Source organism: Quercus suber, unplaced genomic scaffold, assembly GCF_002906115.3.
Source record: "Quercus suber isolate HL8 unplaced genomic scaffold, Cork oak 2.0 scaffold_31, whole genome shotgun sequence".
NCBI classification, from domain to species: Eukaryota; Viridiplantae; Streptophyta; class Magnoliopsida; order Fagales; family Fagaceae; genus Quercus; species Quercus suber.
In genome coordinates, this window is record NW_027069496.1 from 1,880,075 (window position 1) to 1,902,552 (window position 22,478).

At 30.9% G+C, this 22,478-nt stretch overlaps 1 protein-coding gene across 1 annotated transcript in view; it reads right to left on the reverse strand.

Moving 5' to 3' along the window:
* Nucleotides 1-802: 802 nt before the first annotated feature.
* The window catches only part of LOC112010601 (UDP-glycosyltransferase 90A1), a 29,412-nt gene continuing 7,736 nt past the window's right edge, over nucleotides 803-22,478 (reverse strand). Inside the window, 8 exon segments of the mRNA XM_065770470.1 lie at nucleotides 803-1,376; nucleotides 1,378-1,606; nucleotides 1,609-1,836; nucleotides 1,839-1,921; nucleotides 1,923-1,989; nucleotides 1,992-2,315; nucleotides 17,113-17,547; nucleotides 18,083-18,175. Coding sequence (XP_065626542.1) covers nucleotides 842-1,376; nucleotides 1,378-1,606; nucleotides 1,609-1,836; nucleotides 1,839-1,921; nucleotides 1,923-1,989; nucleotides 1,992-2,315; nucleotides 17,113-17,547; nucleotides 18,083-18,175 — 1,994 coding nt within the window. The 3' untranslated portion in view covers nucleotides 803-841.

Genomic DNA, 22,478 nt, shown 5'->3' on the forward strand with positions numbered 1-22,478 from the left:
TAAAGGGATGGATTACACTTTCTCACCCTACATTATAGGATCATTTGTAATTTATATCCCTTAACCAATCAACCCCTACACTGTAATCAGTTGCAATATCTCCATTGTTAAAACTTTCCAATTCCAACATATTTATCCCTAATTTTGGCATGCTAATTGTATAATTATTAAATAATAATAATAAAAAAGTAAGCATGTGAATATGCAATTATATAAGCCCGTGAAATATAAATTCAAGTACAACGAAAATTGAAGAAATTTTCATGGTAAAGAGACATTCACACAACTCATAATAATCATGGTTAGTTTGTGTCTTTGTGACCATGATTATATTAAGATGTTTCAATGATTATATCACACTTGGCAAAAGTTAAACTATTATGATGCAAAGACTACTATATTTATCTCAAAATATATATGATAAATATTTCCGTGTTATTGTTTCGTATTTTTTAATAATAAATGTATTATACCTGTATCTTTTTTTCACCGTTTCTGTATTTTTATGTCGAATTTTTGACTTGTACTTTTAAAAAAGATGCCAAAAATTACTTCCGTTACTTATCGTATCAAATGCATACAGTATTTTACCAACTATTTAATTTATAATTAACCATCTGATGATAGTCACATAGTTAATTTATTATAGAAAAATAAACACATAGCCCATTTATTACCATATAATTATTAAGCATTTTATTTATCTAAATAAATTTTTATTTAACAAGTATTAAGAACAAGATAGAAAATTGAAAAAACATGTACATATATTACACATGGAAGCATTTGCGAAACAGAATTAGGAGATACATTTTCAAATTAAAGAGATAAAGAGTTTTGATCACATATTTTTATTGGTGAGCCGCTCAATCAGCTCGTCCAATTTCTTACGGGAACCACCTTTCTCCACAGCATGCCATGCCAATCGCCCCAATTCTTGTGCCCTCTCCTGAACCTTCCTCCCCTTTGCACCTTCCATCAACTCCTTTACTCTCTCACAAATTACAACCCTATCAACCGTCATGATTTTCTCACCTCCAACATCTCTTTGTGGAATCACTAGCCCGGCTCCCAATCCCATTGTTACAAGTTTAGCATTCAAGGCTTGCTCACTAATACCAAGCATAGGCCAAGCCAAAAGTGGAACCCCATTTGCCAAGCTCTCCAACACTGAGTTCCAACCACAATGACTCAAAAACCCACCTATTGAAGGGTGTGCTAGTATGCTTCGCTGCTCCACCCAATCATATTCAACCAACCCTTCTTCTTTCACTCTCTCATTCCATCCATCTGGTGGAGCCCAAGTCTTTGATCTCACAACCCAGATGAAAGGATGGCCTGCCATCTCCAACCCAAAAGCAATCTCATCCATTGATCATTTGACAATGTGTTTGTGTACCATATGAAACATAAATCACACTGCCTAATTGATTAGATTCAACATACTTATCTAGCCACTTGATGTATGAAGCATCCACTTCTTGATCAAGTTGATCATAAAGGGGAAGTGGCCCCACACAATAAGCTTTGGCCTCATTGCAATAGTTGGATTCAAATGCTCCAACATACTCACCTTCAATCTCTTCAAAGCTATTAACAATGACACCCAACTATTCACATCCGCTTCTCCCAACTCCATTACAAGACGCACATAAGGGTCATTTGGATCACCATTTAAAAATACCTCAGGGATGTCACCTTTGTTCAAAGTGAATGGAAATTTCAGCTCAGAAAAATCTATAGGATCCAAAGGTGACAAATCCTTAAGACTTGGGACATGCAAAGAAGGAGATTTGCAAATAACCATAGGAAACACGCCCATTCCATGAGAGACAATCGTGGAATATCAAATAAATGACATGACTCAAGTGTCCAACCGAGGAAAAAGTCAGAGATAACACAAATTGGAGGACACCCATCTCAATCATGTTTCTAAGAACATCCTCAAAGGTTGTTTCATTTTTTGTGTGGCTTCTATAAAGGTAGAAATAGAGCCATTGAAGGAAGGTCAGCTGTATTCTCACAGCCTTGTGGCAAGTCTGGAACTTTGGAAATGGATTATTGACAAAGTGATATTGGGTGCTTGTTGGTTCTGGAAGAGATGAATGGAGCATTTGATGGGGTGTGATGATTGTGACTTTTAGGCCACGGTTTGAGAGGCTTTGATATGTCTAGTAAGGGGATGGTGTGGCCTTGAGCCATGTGAGGAAAAATCACTACATGGTGTACTGGTGATGGAGCAGGGCCATGACTGAAATCTAATGGGTCAGGCTTTGTGGATTGTGAGACTTGAAGCATAAGTTCCTTTATGCTTGCTGGGTATTAATATTTATGGTAGCTTTAACAGTGAATTCAGAAATATTATTATTATACGATCTAGGATTTTAATAACCTTGATGCAGCTCTCAGCAAATTTGCCTACACTGTCGTTTAGCATTAATATAACAGGTAATTAAGTTCAATAAAATACTATTCGANGGTAACTCTTTTTTTTTTTTTTTAAGCCTACTTCTTTCCTTTTTCATTTTAAACTGATAATAGAAAATTATTTTCAGTAATTTAATGTAAAAAAAAAAAAATCATTAAAAAAGAGTTGCAATATTTTGAGAAAAATTATAGAATACTTTAAAAGCATAACAAATGCATACTTCCCGCTCTTAATGCATAAATAGTAGGTTTTATCGTGAATTTAATTAATGGAATTTACAGTTATGTGAAAAAATGAAATACACTAAGGAAGTTAATACTGTACCGTACTGGCCGGAATGTATTGCAGCTCAATTAGCACTTTTTTTATTTTTTTCAAATCATATATTTAGGATTTAAATCCCCTTACTCCCAATTGTCAATGAAGAAAATAAAAAATTCTTCCAACGCACTTAGTTTCTCTAGCAAATAAATACAATCACACGATTCTACATAGGGTTGTGTTTGTTACTAAAGATATAAGTATATAATAGATTTCAAGACTTTAGGCAATTTCATCCTTATTTCCTCTCAATTCTAGAGAAACAGTTTGCATGTGATTGTCACCCTCATAAGACTTCCATTTCCCTCGGACCAAAAAATTTTAAACCTAATCTTAAGGTTTGTTTAGTAATTGAGTAAAGTTAAAGCAAATTATCTTGTTCATAAACAAACTCGTAACTTGCAAGAGTAGGACTCTAGCAGGCATGAACATGTTGAACCTGTGATTGATCACTTCTTGTCAATAAGGGTTACTTTAGGCTTTAGATAAATTTATAAAATACCTAAATATATGAATTTATTCAGTTTGTTTATATATATAAGACATGCATGACATTTTAAAATTTAGAAGAAAAAAAAATGTGTAGTAAATTGAACATGGAGCTTCTGATTTTACATCTTTCCCAACCAAAAAACCCGTCACCCCATAGCCCATGAAAGGTTGTTTTCTATAATATTATATTATTTTCTATAATATAATAAAATATTATTTATTTTCTATAATATAATATTATAGTTGCCAGTCCTTGCACATGATAAGTCAATATATCCCGCTGGTTAGTTCTTAGCACATCTCTCTAGGGTTGGCTTTGCCGCAATGACAATCCATGTTACCCTCATAAGACGGAAACAAATGAATTTATTAGTAGCATACTATTGAGTCTTGAAAAATTCCATTATTTTTGTGTTATGTCATTTTCATATATCTTATCCACCATCTTAAAATTACCTGCTATTTTGTATCTCTCTTTTTTTTCTTTTTTTTTTTTTGAATTGGAGAAAACGCTATTTTGTACTTTATTTATACATATACTATTATTTTTAAAGGTAAAGAATATTATCATGTATTATCCTTGTTAAATTAAGACCGTCATAATCAATTACTCAAGCTGGCTTTCTCTCTCTTGTCCCTTCTTTTAATTTCTTTTTTTACTTTTTTCAACGCCTAAATAAATATGGCAAATCTAGCTTTCGATCTCATGTCACTTACCCTTTTTTTCTAAAAATTCATTCTTCTGCATATCTTACAAGATAGTTGTATTAGTATAAATATGGGATTAGTTTCTCTTTCACAGATTTTTGTATACATTTTGTGAATATGTAGATCTATCGATTATTTATAAAACGCAAAAATATATTAGTAAAAAAAATTAAAAGAAAATGAAACGTTTTTATATTTTTATTTTTTTTATAAAAGGGATGGATTACACTTTCTCACCCTACATTATAGGATCATTTGTAATTTATATCCCTTAACCAATCAACCCCTACACTGTAATCAGTTGCAATATCTTCCATTGTTAAAACTTTCCAATTCCAACATATTTATCCCTAATTTTGGCATGTCTAATTGTATAATTATTATAATAATAATAATAAAAGTAAGCATGTGAATATGCAATTATATAAGCCCGTGAAATATAAATTCAAGTACAACGAAAATTGAAGAAATTTTCATGGTAAAGAGACATTCACACAACTCATAATAATCATGGTTAGTTTGTGTCTTTGTGACCATGATTATATTAAGATGTTTCAATGATTATATCACACTTGGCAAAAGTTAAACTATTATGATGCAAAGACTACTATATTTATCTCAAAATATATATGATAAATATTTCCGTGTTATTGTTTCGTATTTTTTAATAATAAATGTATTATACCTGTATCTTTTTTTCACCGTTTCTTGTTTTTTATGTCGAATTTTTGACTTGTACTTTTAAAAAAGATGCCAAAAATTACGTCCGTTACTTATCGTATCAAATGCATACAGTATTTTACCAACTATTAAATTAAGTTCAATAAAATACTATTCGAATAAATAAATAAATAAAATCCCCCGTCTCTCAATTTAAAAAAAAAAAAAAATTTAATAATTATTAATAAAAATTTATTTTAATCTTGTTTATCCAATTATTCATTCACGGCAATATTCTGTAGAAGGCTGAAAATATACTAAGTTTATTTATTTATTTTTATTTTAGGAGCTAAAACGTAAACAACACCCTTAAATTTTGGAATATTTAAATTTTATTACAGTCAGATTTTTATTCCATTTCCATTATATAGTAGCTTTTCGTAATTTTAACGTCATATGGAATGCTCGAAACAAATTTTATTTTGAGCAAGGCCAACTTCACCCAAGAACAATCCTCGATGGCGCTCTTGGTTTTCTGGCAGAGTATCAGCATTTTATGGCAGCACCGAGTAGTGGCTAGTGGAGTTGTAATTTGGCTTCAAGTTTTCTACGTGTAGCTTAACTGTGTTCTTTTCACTGCTGCATATTCTGCAGACTTATTTGTTTATGTGATGACGACTGGGCAGCTGGGTCCATTGGTGTTAGCTTGTATACCTTTTATATGTCAATAAAGTTTCTATTTGTTATCTCAAAAAAAAGAAAAAAAAGAAAAAAAAAAAAAAAACTATGTCACTTGGTATTATTTTATGAGAATAGCTTACAAAGAATTTCTTTCATCCCAACATGTGGTGATTCATAAAATCATTTGCATATATTAAAGTATATGAGCAATTAAATTATATAATTAAGTTACATAAGTATCACTAGAAATACTAGTGAATATTTAGTTAATTTGTCACATATTGATTTAAAAGAATTTTCTTTTAAAACGATTTTGGGAAAACTCATATCATGTCAATTGCACTAGATTTTTTTAAGACATTATCATCAATTTTTATTATAAAAGTCTTATATGCCTCCATATATGCTCGTGACAGGCATAACTTTAATCACATAATAATAAATAAATAAATATAAAAATTATTTTCTAATATCTATTGACATATCAATTAATAAGTTTTAGACAATATAATTTGTAATATTTCTAGTATCGCACTATTCAATTTTCTATTGTCTCCTAGATAATTATTTATAACATTCCATGCACTTATCAAATGCTTTGTAACTCAATTGACATCTTTTTGTGTTTTCAAATAAAATATTTATAACTGAAATCCTCCTACTTTCAATTATCGATGAAGAAAAATAAAATTCTTCCAACGCAATTAGTTTCTCTAGCAAATAGATACAATCACATGATTCTATATAGGGTTATGTTTGATCCTAAAATCATAACTCTTCGCAAAATGGTATAAGAGTGTCTATATTCTATAATAGATCCCGGGTCTTCAGGCCATTTCATCTCTATGTCCTCTTAATTCTGGAGAAACACTTTGCTTGTGATTGTCACCCTCACAAGATTTCCATTTCTCTAGGACCAAAAAAACTTAAACCAAATCTTAAGGTTTGTTTAGTAATTGAGTAAAGTTAAAGCAAATTATATTGTTTATAAACAAACTCGTAACTTGCAAGAATAGGACTCTGGCGGGCATGAACATGTTGAACCTGTTATTGATCACTTCTCGTCTATAATGGTTATTTTAGGCTTCAGATAAATTTATAAAATATCTAAATATGACTTTGTTCAGTTTATTTATAAGAGAGGCATGACTTGACAGCTAGACTACAACGCCAAGTGTAGCTCAGGCTAATTGAATTTTTAACAAACACAAGTTACACAAGTTCTTATGGAGAGGATACCATTCGAGGTATGACAAAGTGGTAAAAAGTAATTGTAAGTGATGATATTTGCCAGTCCTAGAGTTGAGTTTGGGTAGTAGTAAGTCCCACTATAACTCAAACAGTCCCATACCACACACGAGTAGAGTTTAAGGGAGTGGAGACTATCCCAAACAAGGAATAGTAATAAATAATTTTAAAGAGGGAACTTGTCATAATTTCTAAACATGGCACCGCCTTAAGGCATGAGTTATAGTTTTAAAGTGAAGACTCGTCCACAACCTAATAAATGGGCAAAAACGTTGACCACTAGTGGTATGACGTTGGAATGATTTTCAGGTGTTAAATTGACTAATAGTGACTTTTTAGCTCAAATTAAACCTTGTTAATCATGAATTTTCTTATTAGCTGTGACATTGCATAAAATTATTTGGTTTCACTGCACGTAAGTATGCTATGAAATATTTTCCAAAAGTTCAAGAATAAAAAATGAGTTTTTTCAATAGTTTAGGGGAGAAATGAAGAGATTTTTAGGCATTATTGAATTCTCTGTAGATCTCTTCTAAAATTTCAGGATTATAAAGACCTTTTATTTTTGAAAGTCTTATTTAAACGATTTTGAAGGGTTGAAAATAGAATTTTTTAAAATTTAGAAAAAATGTGTGGTAAATTTTTTTTTTTTTAGCAGCCGAAAATGTGTAGTAAATTGAATATGGAACTTCTGGTTTTACATCTCGCCCTATCAAAGATCTTTTATTGATTTCTATAATATTACATTATTTTCTATAATATATATATATATATATATATTTTTTTTTGGATAAGATATAATATATTGTTATACTTGCTCTTTCTGTGGCCAGGCCGCCAGAGTGATACGTTTTTGGTTCAAATAGTAGAATTGGAGCTCAGCACTCCGTTGACTTAAAGAAATTTTCAAGATTTGAAGGCTCAAATAGCCAATCCTTGCACATGATAATAAGTCAATATATCCCATGGTTACTTCTTAGGCCATCTCTCCAGGGTTGATGACAATCCATGTTACTCTCATAAGAGGGAAACAAATGAATTTATTAGTAGCATACTATTGACCAAAATTTCATTATTTACGGTTAATGTCATTTTCATTATTCATAATATCTAATCCATCATCTCAATCTTCTCCACAAAAAAAAAAAAAAAAAAAAAAAAAAAAAAAATCCATCATCTCAAAATTACGCTATTTCGTGCTTTATTTATTACATATACTATTGTTTTAAAGGTAAAGAAGTATTATAATGTATTATCCTTGTTAAATTAAGACCGTCATAATCAATTACTCAAGCCGGCTTTCTCTCATTCTTGTCCTTTCCTTTAATTTCTTTTTTTTTTTTACTTTTGTCAACGCTAAGAATAAATATAGCAAATCTATCTTTCTATCTCATGTGACTTAGCCCCCTTTTTTTAATTCATTCTTCTGCATATCTTACTGGATAGTTGTGTAACTTGTATTAGTATAAATTATGGGATTAGTTTCTCTTTTACAAATTTTTGTATTCATTTTGTGAACATGTAGATCTATCAATTATTTAAAAATAAATAATTGATAGATCAGTACAAAATAATATCAAGAATAGGACTCCGGCGGGCATGAACATGTTGAACCTGTGATTGATCAGTTCTCATCAATAAGGTTTATTTTAGGCTTTAGATAAATTTATAAAATATCTAAATATATGACTTTGTTCAGTTTATTTATAAGACATGCATGACTTGACAGCTCGAATACCAAGGACGGAACCAATATTCAAATTTAGGGGGGTAAAGTTCTTTGTTCAAGAATTTTAAAGAGTTGGAATATTAATACTAGAGGTTAACAACGATGTATTATTAGTATTAATTTTGTAATTTTTTTATTTATTCTTTTTCTTTTAAATCAATAATAGATATTTATAATTAAGAATTCTGTAAGTCAATTAACACGTCTTGATATTTTTATGGTCTGACTGAGGTTAGACCAATTATTTATTTTATCTACATTATAATTTTTTTAAAATCTATTTATTCTTTTCCCATAATTTTATACCTAATAACTTCATAATGCTATATTTAAAAGATTCTTAAAAAAAAATACAAAAGCTATAGTTAAAAGTTCAAATCTGTTGGGTTCTAAGACTTTAGGTTTAAATGTATTAGAACTTCATTTTGTAATGTTAGTAAACTATGATCAAAACGTTTAATCTTGTTTTAGACTTGCTCAAAGTACGTTTATGTGTAAAGTTGGAATTGAGTGTACTGCAGGATCTATTGTGTAAATCTGTCAGGCTTAATCAATTGAAAATTAGACTTGATCAATTGAAGCTCGTGCAGATTGTTTTTCTATAGAATTTTCCAACTCAACTCAAGCCCGTTTGTCGTGTAGGGTTTTATAATTTGCCCTAGGTATAAAAGGGAAAACCCAAGCCACATTTTTGTAGTTGTTGTTTATGCTATGTATGTGAATCTTTTGTGAGATCCTGAGGTGTTTGCCTTCACATATACTTAGAGTTATCAAGAATTAAGATTATGTCAAGAGTTTGGTGATCGATTCAGTTGTTGCATAAAGAGCTTAAAGAAACACAAGTGGGAGTACTTGTGGATGCTATGAATCCAAGAAAGAAGTACCCTGTGGACTTGGAGCTATCACGTGGTCGTGATAGTAAGTTTCCTACTCGAGGTAGCAATAGGATATTAGTGGTCTAAGTCGCTATTGTGTAAACTTCAATTCTTTCATAGTGGATCTATTTTACTTTGAGGATAGTTAGGTTAAATCATCCCCAGGTATTTTTTACCGGTTTGGTTTTCCTGGGTTATCATATCGTTGTGTTATTTATTTTCCGCACTATTTCAATAATATGATTTATTTGTGTTAACCTAAATCTGCATAATTTACCTAAGTTAATCACTTGGTTAAATAATTAGGTTAATCTGATTGTATTTAAGGGGTCTAAAAACGTACAAAATCCATGTCTAGTATTACATTAATAAAACAACTAAAATCATGGTTAATCAACATCATGCACTAATATTCAGTGAAAAAAAAAGGGTGAGATAATTATTGGCGTCTTGGTTAAGGATTTTTTATTTATTTAAATAATTACTTGGTTAAGGCCGAGGTAGCATAAAGATGTGAGATCTTTTCCTTTAAAAAATAACCATTTTGAAAAAGTAGTAAAAAAAGAAAAGAGAAAGAGATCTGTTAAACAATCACATAATAATAAATGGTAATTTTGAGTCTTCAACTATGTAAATAATAAAACTTTTCCCATCACTATATAATTTAGCTAAGGCACAAAGTTTATTACCAATAGTCTAATCGCACACATGCTTTGGTGGTAGTTTAGGTAAGGCACAAAACAGTAAATTGTTGTTGTTTCACATGTGTATTACATTTTTGCAAGCATGCCAAGTGAGTACCAAAGTTAATAAAACATTAAAAATTAATAAAATTCTATCATTCAAAAAAAATAAAAATTTTCCACGAGTTGTGTTAAAGAGCAGCAGCTCTTAAAAAAAAAAAAGAAAAAAAAAATCATGGATTGAGTTAAAGACACCAGCTGATCCAAGTTGCTGGTGACACTAATTGGTGTGTGGATGGAGTGATTAGCAAAATAGGAGTTGTCTCTGTGACTATGGAGTGGAGTTATTTGACAAGAACAAAGAGCTCTCAAATGAGAGGTAGATATTGGGTAAAGATTATTGGGTTTTTGTGATTTGTTTTACTAAGATTTATAATTTTTTGTTATAATTTGTTTTTATTAGACTTTGTCCAAAGATTATTTTTTATTATCTGAATATGTGAATTGTTTTGAAGATTTTCCTTGTTGTCTGGATTTGTAAATTGTCCAAATGTTTAGCTAAGTATTTTTCTTGATATTCTTGGGACAACCAGACAAGGGATGATTTGATAATATTTTTCATTTTTGGTTTCACGGGTTAGCTTGTAAAACGCCCAGTGTAGCTCAGGCTAATTGAATTTTTAACAAACACAAGTTACACAAGTTTTTATAGAGAGGAGACCATTCGAGGTATGATGTAGTGGTAAAAAGTACTTGTAAGTGATCATATTTGCTAGTCCTAGGGTTATGAGTTTGGGTAATAATAAGTCCCACTATAAGTCAAATGGTCCCATACCACACACGAGTAGGGTTTAAGTGAGTAGAGAAGATCCCAAACAAGGAATAGTAATAAATAATTTTAAAGAGAGAACTTGTCATAATTTCTAAATATGACACCACCTTAAGGCATGAGTTATATATAGTTTTAAAGAGATGACTCATCCATAATGTAATCAATGGGCAAAAATGTTAACCACTAGTGGTACGACGTAGGAATGATTTTCATGTGTTAAATTGAATGATAGTGACTAGGACTGTCCACCCAACCCTGAACCCCGACCAAACCACCCAAATCCGAACCGGAAACCGCCCGAACCAACCGCTCCGACAGTCTCTGGTGAAAATTTACTTGAAACCATCAGATTGGATGAGATACGGCAAGATCTCATCGAGATCTAATCTCGTCGATATCTAGTCGTGATCTGGCCAAATCTGACGGATCCAGCCAAAATGACTGCACCGATGATAAAACTCGAAACCAATTGGTACAACCTGAAACTCGACACAACCCAAAATTGGTCGATTTAACTAGCATTCCGGGTCCGTTTCGGGTTCTGTTTTTACCCACTCGAAAGTTTTAGGTCGAGTCTGGGTTAGGTATAAACCCGACCTGGCCCAACTCGTAAACACCCCTAATAGTGACTTTTTAGCTCAAAGAAAACCTTGTTAGTCATGTATTTTCTTATTAGCTGTGACATTTCCTTAAAATTATTTGGTTACACGTCACGTACATATGCTATGCTATATTTTTCAAAAGTTCAAGAATAAAAAATGAGTTCTTTCAATAGTTTAGGGGGGAAAATGAAGGGATTTTTAGGCATTATTGAGTTCTATGTAGATCTCTTTTAAAATTTCAAGATTATAAAGATCTTTTATTTTTGAAAATTTTTGTTTAAACGATTCCGAAGGATTGAAAAGAGAACTGTTTAAAATTAAGAAAATATGTGTGGTAAATTATTTTTTTTTTTTTTGGAGCCGAAAATTTGTGGTAAATTGAACATAGAACATCTAATTTTACATCTTGCCCTACCGAAGATCTTTTATTGATTTTCTGTAATATTACATTATTTTCTATAATATAATTTTTTTATAAGATAAAATATAATATTATAGTTGCACTTTCTGTGGCCAGAGTGTTACGTTTTTTGTTCAAATAGTAGAATTGGAGCTCAGCACTCCATTGATTTAAAGAAATTTTTAAGATTTGAAGGCTCAAATAGCCAATCCTTGCACATGATAAGTCAATATATCCTGCTGGTTACTTCTTTGGCCATCTCTCAAGGGTTGATGACAATCCATGTTACTCTCATAAGAGGGAAACAAATGAATTTATTAATAGCATACTATTGACCAAAATTCCATTATTTACGGTTAATATCATTTTCATAATATCTAATCCACCATCTCAATCTTCTCAAAAAAAAAAAAAATTATCCACCATCTCAAAATTACGCTATTTCATACTCTATTTATTACATATACTATTATTTTTAAAGGTAAAGAAATATTATAATGTATTATCCTTGTTAAATTAAGACCGTCACAGACTCACAATCAATTACTCAAGCCGGTTATCTCTCTTTCTTCTCCCTTTTTTTTTTTTTTTTTTTTTTTTTGTCAACTTCTGGCAAATCTATCTTTCTATCTAGCTCACGCCACTTAGCCCTTTTTTTTTTTTTTTTTTTTAATGATTCATTCTTCTGCATATCTTACTAGAAGTTGTATTAGAATAAATTTTGGGATTAGTTTCTCTTTCACTGATTTTTGTATTCATTGTGTAAACATGTGACCTATCAATTATTTAAATACGCAAACATATATTAGTAGAAAAAAAAATGAAACTAATGACTATTTTTTTAAAGGGATGGATTGCACTTTCTCACCCTACATTATTGGATCATTTGTAATATCTCTCTCTCTCTCTCTCTCTCTCTCTCTCTCTCTCTCTCTCTCTTAACCAATCAACCCCTACACTGTAATCAGTTGCAATATCTCCCATTGTTAAAACTTTCCAATTCCAACATATTTCACCCTAATTTTGACATCTTTATTGTATGATTATTAAATAATAATAAAAAGTAAGCATGTGAAAATCAGAAAATGCAATTATATATATAAGCCCATGAAATATAAGTTCAAGTACAACGAAAATTGAAGAAATTTTCGTGGTAAAGAGATATTCACATTACAATTAAACCCATAATTTAGGCAATTGATTGTTTCAAGTTTAAGTTTAGGGAAGAAAATACATGTGACCTCATAATTTGGGATGAAAAAAAAAAATTTACTTAAAATAAGACATACAGTATTACTTTTTATCTTGCTCCGAATCTTCTTTCTTTGTTTGGTATTTTTTTCCCTTTAAGTACAAGTTGGCCAGAATATTATTTAAGAGGGTAAATATAAATAATCTCTTCGTTTTTTTAGAAACTGCTTTTTCATGGATCCTGGATATGCTAGTAGGTGGTTTAGACTTTAGAGAAAAAAAATTGTATGTGTTATAAAGAGGGAACAATCAAGTTAAGGGGAATTTGGGATTGAGAATAAAGGAACAGATTTACAAAAAACTATATTTTTTTTATTATAAAAGAGAAATGTTCACAACATTTTAACAACAAATTTTATGTAGTAGGTTGTTACGGATTGTTATTGATGGGGCAGAAAAGTAATTTTAGTAGTAAGTTCAAATTAGAATCAATAATAACTAACCCTCTAGATTTGTTATGAAAATATTATGAAAATTTTGTGGACGTGACATCTCTCTTATAAAAGAAAAAGTATAAAATACATGCGAAGAGTGACGAGAGAGAAAGAGGAGCAACATTGCAAGAAATTATAAGACCAAAAACATGGGCCTTCCTCTTATATATATATATATATATTGGTTCAAGTTACACCTGAAGTACTTTCTCAAAAAAAAAAAAAAAAAAAAGTTACACATAGTGTAACTCTATAATAGTTACACATTTTTTGAGCCATGGATTTCTATAAGATCTAATGATTAGAATAACATTATAGTACATGCCATTGTAAACATTTATTGCTGGCCAAATAAGTTAACCTAATTAATTTGATAGAATATTATAATATTAATTTTTCTCTCTTGTAATTAATTTATTCCTAAATCAACGTTGTTGAGTTACAGAGTTTCTTATTCTTCTCTGTTCTTTCTCATTGCCTATTTCTTCTCTGTTTTTCAGTTTTTCTATTTCTACCTTAGTTTGGTTTATTTGAAATCTAAGCAACAAGCCAGCCATGGTGGCCATCCAAAATAGAAAAATGAAATCAATAGTAGATCTGGAAGATGGTGGTGAGGAAGAGCGAGAGAGAGGAAGAGTTTATTTCTCTCTCTTTCCTGTTTGGGTGGCCACCATGGCTGAGAACTACGAAAAATTCACTGTGACCATTGTAGCATCAAAGAAATTGATAAAATACCTAGAACTTTTGGTTTTGGCTTTCATGCTAACATATAATTGTAGTATCCAATGGAGCAAGGTCTAACAAAGAAATATCAAATTAGTCTCAAGATGTTGAAGTTTAGAAAACAATATAGCAAACGCAAACTATAAGAGCATAAATTGGTACATCTTTTTGAAGTACATAATTTTATTTTATTTTATTTTTGTTAAATATTAGCATTGATACACCATGTTGAATATGCTAGTATAGATGCGAAAGCGAAAGCATAAAGTATAAAATACAATAACATACGAGAGTTGCGTGATTCAGCCTAACGACCTACATCCACGGAGGAAACCCTAAAGGGCTACATCAATAATATATTATAGTATATTACAAATTTTGTGTTACAATGAATCATAACATGTGTATATATAGTAGACTAAATCCTAGACTAATAGACTTCTAGTACAAGTAGGAGACTTGGCTTGCACACAAAGTAGAATTAGACTTGGGTCTATACTAATGGGCTAATATATCTCTAACACTCCCTCTCAAACTCAAGATGGAAGCTTGATGAAATCTTTAGATTTGATAAGGTTGAAAAGATCCCTTGAGTAAAGTTTGGCTCTGTGACGGTAGTTTGAAGAAGGCAATGGTCTTGCAATGTTGATGCGACTTCTAACTTTGGCATAACTATACCGGAGAGTTTTAACGGCAGTAGTAGGAAGTCAAAGAAGATGAACGTAGCGAAAAAAACACCGAAGAAGACAAAGATTGCTCTTAAATATACCGCAAAGACAGAAAACTATGGCCACAGGAAGGTAGCTTTGATACCATGTTAAATATTAGCATTGATATACCATATTGAATATGCTAGTATAGATGCAGAAGCGAAAACATAAAGTATAAAACACAATAACACATGAGAGTTACGTGGTTCAGCCTAACGGCCTACATCCATGGAGGAAACCCTAAAGGGCTACATCAATAATATATTATAGTGTAGTACAAATCTTGTGTTATAATGAATCATAACATGTGTATATATAGTAGACTAAACCCTAAACTAATAGACTTCTAGTACAAGTAGGAGACTTAGCTTGCATACAAAGTAGAATTAGACTTGGGCCTATACTAATGGGCTAATATATTTCTAACAATTATTTATTTTTATTATTATTATTATTATTTTTTTGTGAAAAAAAGTTCAAGTAGAAAAATAGGAACATCTATAAAGCTCCATAGCATCTATAAAGTTTAAGTACATCATTTTATGTATTATTGACTTTCTAAAACTTTGTACTCATGATAATTTACGGCATTTTCAACCTAAAAAAAGGGCATGTGCCTTCAGCTTATGAACATGCAAATCTAATTGCATAGACATAGGGAACATGTTCACGGAATGTGTTACTTTGAAAAATATACACAATATATAGAAGGCTACAAGCAAACTAGGTACTGCAGAAGACAGCTTATAAACATCAAATTAACGAGAAATAAATAAATTTTTTTTTTTACAAAAATTGAGGAGAGAGAAACTAGGGGTGTCAATTCATGTTCCTGTCATGTCGACTAATTAATAAGTATTAGACTATATGGGTTAACACTAATCCGGCATGTTTATTAAACAAGTCAAGATTGGTCAACCCTAACACGACCTTTTTATTAAACGAGTTTGTCGTATCGACCCAATTATTAGATTTTGTCAAAGCGAAAAAAATATACAAATTTTAGTATTAACCAAATTGGTCTAAATTATAAAAAAAAAAAAAAACAAAAAAAAAAAATTTAAAATTCAGAACTAACAAGTAATTACATAACAAATAATCATTTAAAATTAAAGCATATCTTAATATCACAAATAATCAATCACAATACGTTAAAGAAAGTAAACCACAACAACGAATAAGTTTATATACCTAGGGTTTCAAGGGTATATTAGTAAAATGTCATTTAATTAAATAAGTCAAATGAGTTTTATAGGTTGGATACTAACCCAACACGTTTATTAAATGAGTCATTTGTGTCAACCTGAATATGACATGAATTAGTTAAGCCTTTGACCCATAACTTGCTAATTTCCTGTTATGTCGTGTTGGGTTCATAGGTCATGTCAAATTTTGCCAACCTTTTTTTTTTTTTTGATAGGAAACTTATAACTTTATTATGATGAAGATAAATTCAGTACATCATGAGTAATAGCTGACTCAATCAATGATGGATTTTCTTTTATCTAGGTTACAAAATTATCACTATTGACTACATCTTTGGTGTGTTTAGCCAAAATATGTGCTGGCTTATTACCTTCACACCTCACATGGGATATTTGAGCTACTCTAAAATCCTAGGGTTAATGATGTACCTCGGCTAAGGTATTTGAGATAATCATAGGTGATGTGCATAAACCCAAGAGAGCATTAGACACGATCTTGGAGTCACATTAAAGGATCATGAATTACCACATGGTCTCAAATTACCACACCCACCCCAGCTTGGCTAGATTGACTAAAAACCGTTCCATCCACAATCCACATTCCCCTTATAGCTAGAAGCAATCAGAGCTACCTAGGATTCCTGCATGTCGTCCTTTGGCTGGGAGATAAGAGTGATTCGCAGTTTGAAATTCATCCAGCAACACCCTAGTTTTCCGCACTACCAGAGATGCAGATTGCCTTGGGCTCCCATGTCTAAATGCATTTCTATTATGCCACGTACTCCATGCAATCGTGAAGAGCATCTCTAAAATATCATTCCCCACATGCTGGAAAAATAGAAGATACCACACTAGATCCACAAATTCATTATAATTGACTCCATGCGCTTCAAAACTAATGCTAGACTGGACCTAAACTTCACAAGCAGTCTCACACTCCCAAAAAAGATGTCCACTCGTTTCTTTACCCGAGCCATATGCTTCACATATATCATCATCAATAACTTGCCGATAACACAAGTTCACCTTCATGGGAATGATATTTCGACATACTCTCTATGCAAAAGATTTCATTTTATTTGTTAAATTTAAGCCCCAGGGCCTCCTCCAAAACGATTTGTGATTCTCACCATTTGAAGTTCCTTCCATGCGTGTCCCCATAGATTCAACCACAGTGATCTTGTACGCACTGCGAATGGTAAAGTTTCCCTTTGGAGTGAAGGCCCACACTAACCTGTCTTGCAGCATGCGAACACTCAAAGAGATGCTTAGGATGGATTGAACATCGGTCGGGATGAATACTTGTCTCATTAACGGATCATGCCATCCACCAGTCTCTGAGTCAATAAGTGAGCTAACCAATGATTGATCTGGTAAAGTATTTGGTCTAGTAAGCACCTTGAAAGTAGACAGTCCATCAAGCCATTTATTCAGCCAAATATCAATTGATGCGCCATTACCCATTTGCCATTTACACCCTTTCCTAACAATATTTTGTGCCGCCAAAATACTCCTCCATGCATAAGATGGACGAGATCCCAATTCTGCCCCAAGAAAATCGCTATCTAGAAAGTATTTAGTTTTTAACACCCTATAAACCAAAGATGACATATTAGTTTGAAGCCTCCGTCCTTGTTTGGCTAAAAATATGGAGCAACATTGCAAAAAATTATTAGACCAAAGACATGGGCCTCCCAACCAATCACGGGAGGCCTTTTATTGAAGTGGCTGATGTTTCAATTGAACTTAGCCCAGTCATGGTGCACTATGTGTTTCGGTAGAGTATTTGTATACTGTACATAATTTAAAATTTATCGAATAAAATGACTTAATTAGTGCTTTAGCCAAATTTTGGAGTATAAAATTCTTAATTTTATTTTCCACACTTTCTCATTCAAATAAAATTTTTATGTCTCACTTTTAATATTCTATTTTATGTTCCATTAATTGTAATATGTCATGTGTTATATATATATATATAAACTTACTTTGATTATTTTATAAGAAAATAAAAAAAATAAACATGTGAAGGGACCAGTAGACAAGTATACACATATGCTCGAAATGAAAGAATGAGCCTTGACAATGGTTCATAAGTACATGAATAATAAGAGCTTATAGAAGCATAATTCCCAAAGAGATCAAAAAGCTGTGATCCCTTTAAAATTTCAACAAAAATCCATGAATCCTTTCCTGGAGTTCCAAGGTGAGCATGATTTATCACAAAAAGAAAAAGAAAGGTAAGCATGTAACGATCTTTTAATACCATAATCTACATCTAAAATACACTACCACTTTAATAACATTTTCTCTCTTTCTGTATTATGAACAAAATTGTCAATGATCCATCATTTAACCCAATATCAAATTTGACAATCTATGCATCGGAAGGGAATAAGAAAAAGAAACCAGAGGACACTAAATTGATCTAATATATGGGATGGTGAGGGTGGCCAATTGTTGACTTTCCCAGATCCTAATAATTCCAATTCATTCAAAGTTTCAATCTCAAATAAATAAATAAAATTTACTTTAAAAAAATCATATTTACCCAAAAAAAAAAAAAAGTGTTATTTATGCTGAATTTTTTTGAGAGAGTTTCAACCTATAACGTCCACTCCTGATGATAGCTCTTTATCATCAGACCAAAATACTAATCAATTTTTGGTGTAGGCGGAGATTGAACCTCAAATCTCTTATACAACCATCAAAGACTTTACCAGTTGAGCTAACTAAAACCTACTATTTATGCTGAATTTAATTTCAAAACAAGTGTTGTTTGTCTTTCTTGCTTTATTCACAAAAAAAAAAAAAAAAAAAAAAAAAAAAATCCCATAATTTGAGAGGGAGTAGAGAAAATAACATGTACTTGTAGAGACGATGATATGTATTCTTTCATCTCACATTTATAGTACCCCATCAATATGTATTTAATTAGTAAAAACTATGATGAATGTAAAAGAATGGAGCACCACTTCGTTGACTTTAGGAATAACCAATAGTGAAAAAATTTTGAGAACCATCAAACCAAGTTGGTTTTCCATTTTTGGTTTTTCATAAATCATCTAGTTACTGTCAAAAGGAAATATGAAAAGGAGAAGACCAAAGCCATGATAAACTAGGCAACTTGCAACTCGCACACTTAAAGTTTGGGACAATTTTAATTTTTCCCTTTAAAATTTTAAAAATTCTATCCGGTCCATTAAAGTTTGGTAGTGTTTGGAAAAAGGACTTGAAGCCCATTTCATGCATCCATTAAATACCACCAAAGTTAGTTGGGCTAAATAAATCATGCGATCATTTTTTTTTTTTTTTTTGACGAATGCCATGTCAAATAATTAAATGATGCCAAATCAGTCAAATATAATAATCTTCTCAAAAAAAAAAATTAAATATAATAAAATAAATAAAAACTACCCATGCCTTGTCAATTGTTTTCAATTTCTTTGCTTCTCTTCTCCCTCTCCGCTTGGATTTGCATTGTCAAAATTACCAATTTCACAAATTGACAACCATACAAAACTCAAGCCCTGAACCAATGGATCTCCAAGATTTTGGATTCGATGGAAGCAAAGTCATCGAAATCGAATCTATAAAACGAGTCACTTTAATTTGGAGATCAATTGGGGTTTGATCTTTTGAGTAAGTGTCCTGTACGTCTGGAGCTTCAGGAGCAACTAAGCACTGCTTGAGTTCAAGCTGAGAGAGGAAAACTTGTTTCTTGTTGGATATCTTATTAGTTGTGTTTGTGGTTTTCATTGAAGATTGTGATGGTTATAGTGATTCTTGGATTTCTTGTTGAAGATTGAGATTGGTTGGTTTATGAATGGATGCTGAGAAAGTGGAAGGAAAAAAATAATTTATTTTTAGTTTAACAATTTTTTGGATTTTAGATTTTGTTTTTTTTTGTTTTTTGTTTTATTTAATTATTATTGATTTGGCATCATCTAATTGATATTGCATTTTTTTTTTTATATACAAGATAGAAATTCTACTCTAGCCTAAGTAAGTGTATATATGTGCAAGTATAAATGCTTGTGAGGTGTGGGGGGCAAGAGCCCGGGTTCAAGTCTCCAAGAGGGAGCTTCACACACATATATACTTAGATTAGGCTAGAGTAGAAATTCTATCTCGTATTAAAAAAAAAAGTGTATATGTGTGTGAAACTTCATTCTAGAGACTTAAACTCTGGTCCTTACCCTCCACACCACACAACCACTTATACTTGTGGAGTGACCATCGTACTAAAGACGTGCAGTAGTGACATTGCATGGTTTGATTGACCTAATTTACATAGATGATTAGATAGCATTTAATGGACACATCAACACCAAATAGGCAAGTATGGACTTCAGGCCTCTCTTTTTTTCATTTTTCATTTTTCTATTTTTTTTTCATTTTTTCAAAAAATTATATAACGTTAAGGAAGAGATCAAAACTTTGAAACTTTAGAAGAAAAATCAGAATTACATTAAACTTTAATGGTGTAATTTGGCAAGTTAATCTATATGAGAAAAAAAAAATCGTTTTATTCAAAACCGTACGAAACCCCTTCTATGCCAACTTCAAGCCTCTAGCTAATATAGAGTGAATGGATACTCTAAATTATTAAAAAAAAAAAAATAAAAATTCATTAATTAAAATATAATAAAAATAAATTAATAATATACTTCAAATATATTATAATAATAAAAAAAAAAAAAAACACAAATATTAACCATACAACAAAAACAAAGTTGTAATGCCTGCTAACTCCGCATATTCAACAACTGGTTTTTTATTTTGCTTAAATGGTCTATGAATTTTGAAATACTAACACTACAGTTTAAAACCTTGCTTCATTGAATTATTTTTTATTTAATTGATTTAGAAAAAAATTATATTCATGATCATTTTTTTTTTACTTTATAGAATCTTTGCATGGTTGATTTGAAATATATATATATATATATATATTTTCATGTGTATAGCATTAGCATACCAAAAAGCATACACATTTTGAATAAACATGATTATATAATTTATAATACAAATATAGGTTTAAGTATATGCTTATGATTAGTTTTACCAATAAAAAATCATTGAAAATTTCATAGTAAGAACATTAGTAATTGCTCTATTATAGTAAAAATAATAGTAACAAAAACACTATCTCTACTTAACTTTCTCTTAATGCATAACTCATTCTAAAGAAAAAATGAAGACACACAACACCTTCTGCCACTTCATTCAAACCTTTAAATTGCATCAAGAACAACTTTGAAATGACGGCATGACTAAAAATTACATAATCCTCGAAATGCCCTCAATGTTGAGCATTCACCACTATAAGATGTGTATTTTACGAAAAGTGGCATTGGTAATGTATGGAGAACCTTTTATGGCGTTTGTTTTTTTAGGATAGAAATACGGGGCATATCGCGTATGACATGTTATGCATAAATTTATTTGTCATAATTGCCCCACTAAAAGTAGCCAAAAATTCATTGCTATGGATGATAATATTGAGATAAAAAAGAAAAAACATTTGGGCATAAAATCTAAGATTTTTGCCTCGTGTTGGTTACTTGGGCACCAATAATGGTGCTGAGAACTATCATGATAATTTCCACACATATTGTTAATTTTTGGGTAACTTAATCATTCTATTTCATTTTGCATCATGACTTCTAAAACTAAAATTTGGGACTGGTCACCGAGACTATTTGGAACAAGGTGTATGATCATCTTGAATTCAACTACTTGATTTATTGTAGTAAGTATAATAATTAACGAAAATACCATTTCTTACTTGACTAACTTTCATATGATTCCTCATCTGAAGAAGTATAATAAACAATGAGAAGGGTTTGATTTTTATTGTGGGTTGACTTCAAGGAAAAGAGGTTCAATGAGTCTTAACCGTAAACATAAACATATATACTTTAACCATAAACTTGTATATTCAAATCTTATATAGGCTGAATTGCAAATTACATTTTAATTTTGCATAAAATTCATTTCAACCTAACTTCACTCACATTCAATTTTGACCTTTAAGTTTTAACTTTATTTAATTCAATTCTCTCGTTAAGTTTCATAAGAAGAAACACGTCGTTACTTTGTTAGTGTCCCCCAAAATCAATGAAGTGTCCATTTTTTAGTGATTTTATTTAAAATAAATCATCAAAAATTATTTTCTATTATTATTTCACAAAAAAAAAGTAAATAAAAAACTAAAAGCAAAAACTAATTTTTTTTTTTTTTACCACTCAATGGATGGAATATGAATCTTAAATCAAAGAGCACACCAAATTTTCATTTCCTTAACTTTTTGGAAACCAAATAAATTTATTGTAAAATTCTCCTATTCATTTTTAATATTTTGTGGAACCAAATAATGGAATAATCAAAAGAATAAACCTTCATGCAGACAAAGACCCGGTATTGTCTTTGGAACATGGTAAAAAAAAAAAAAATTAGTTTTTGCTTTTAGTTTTTTATTTACTTTTTTTTT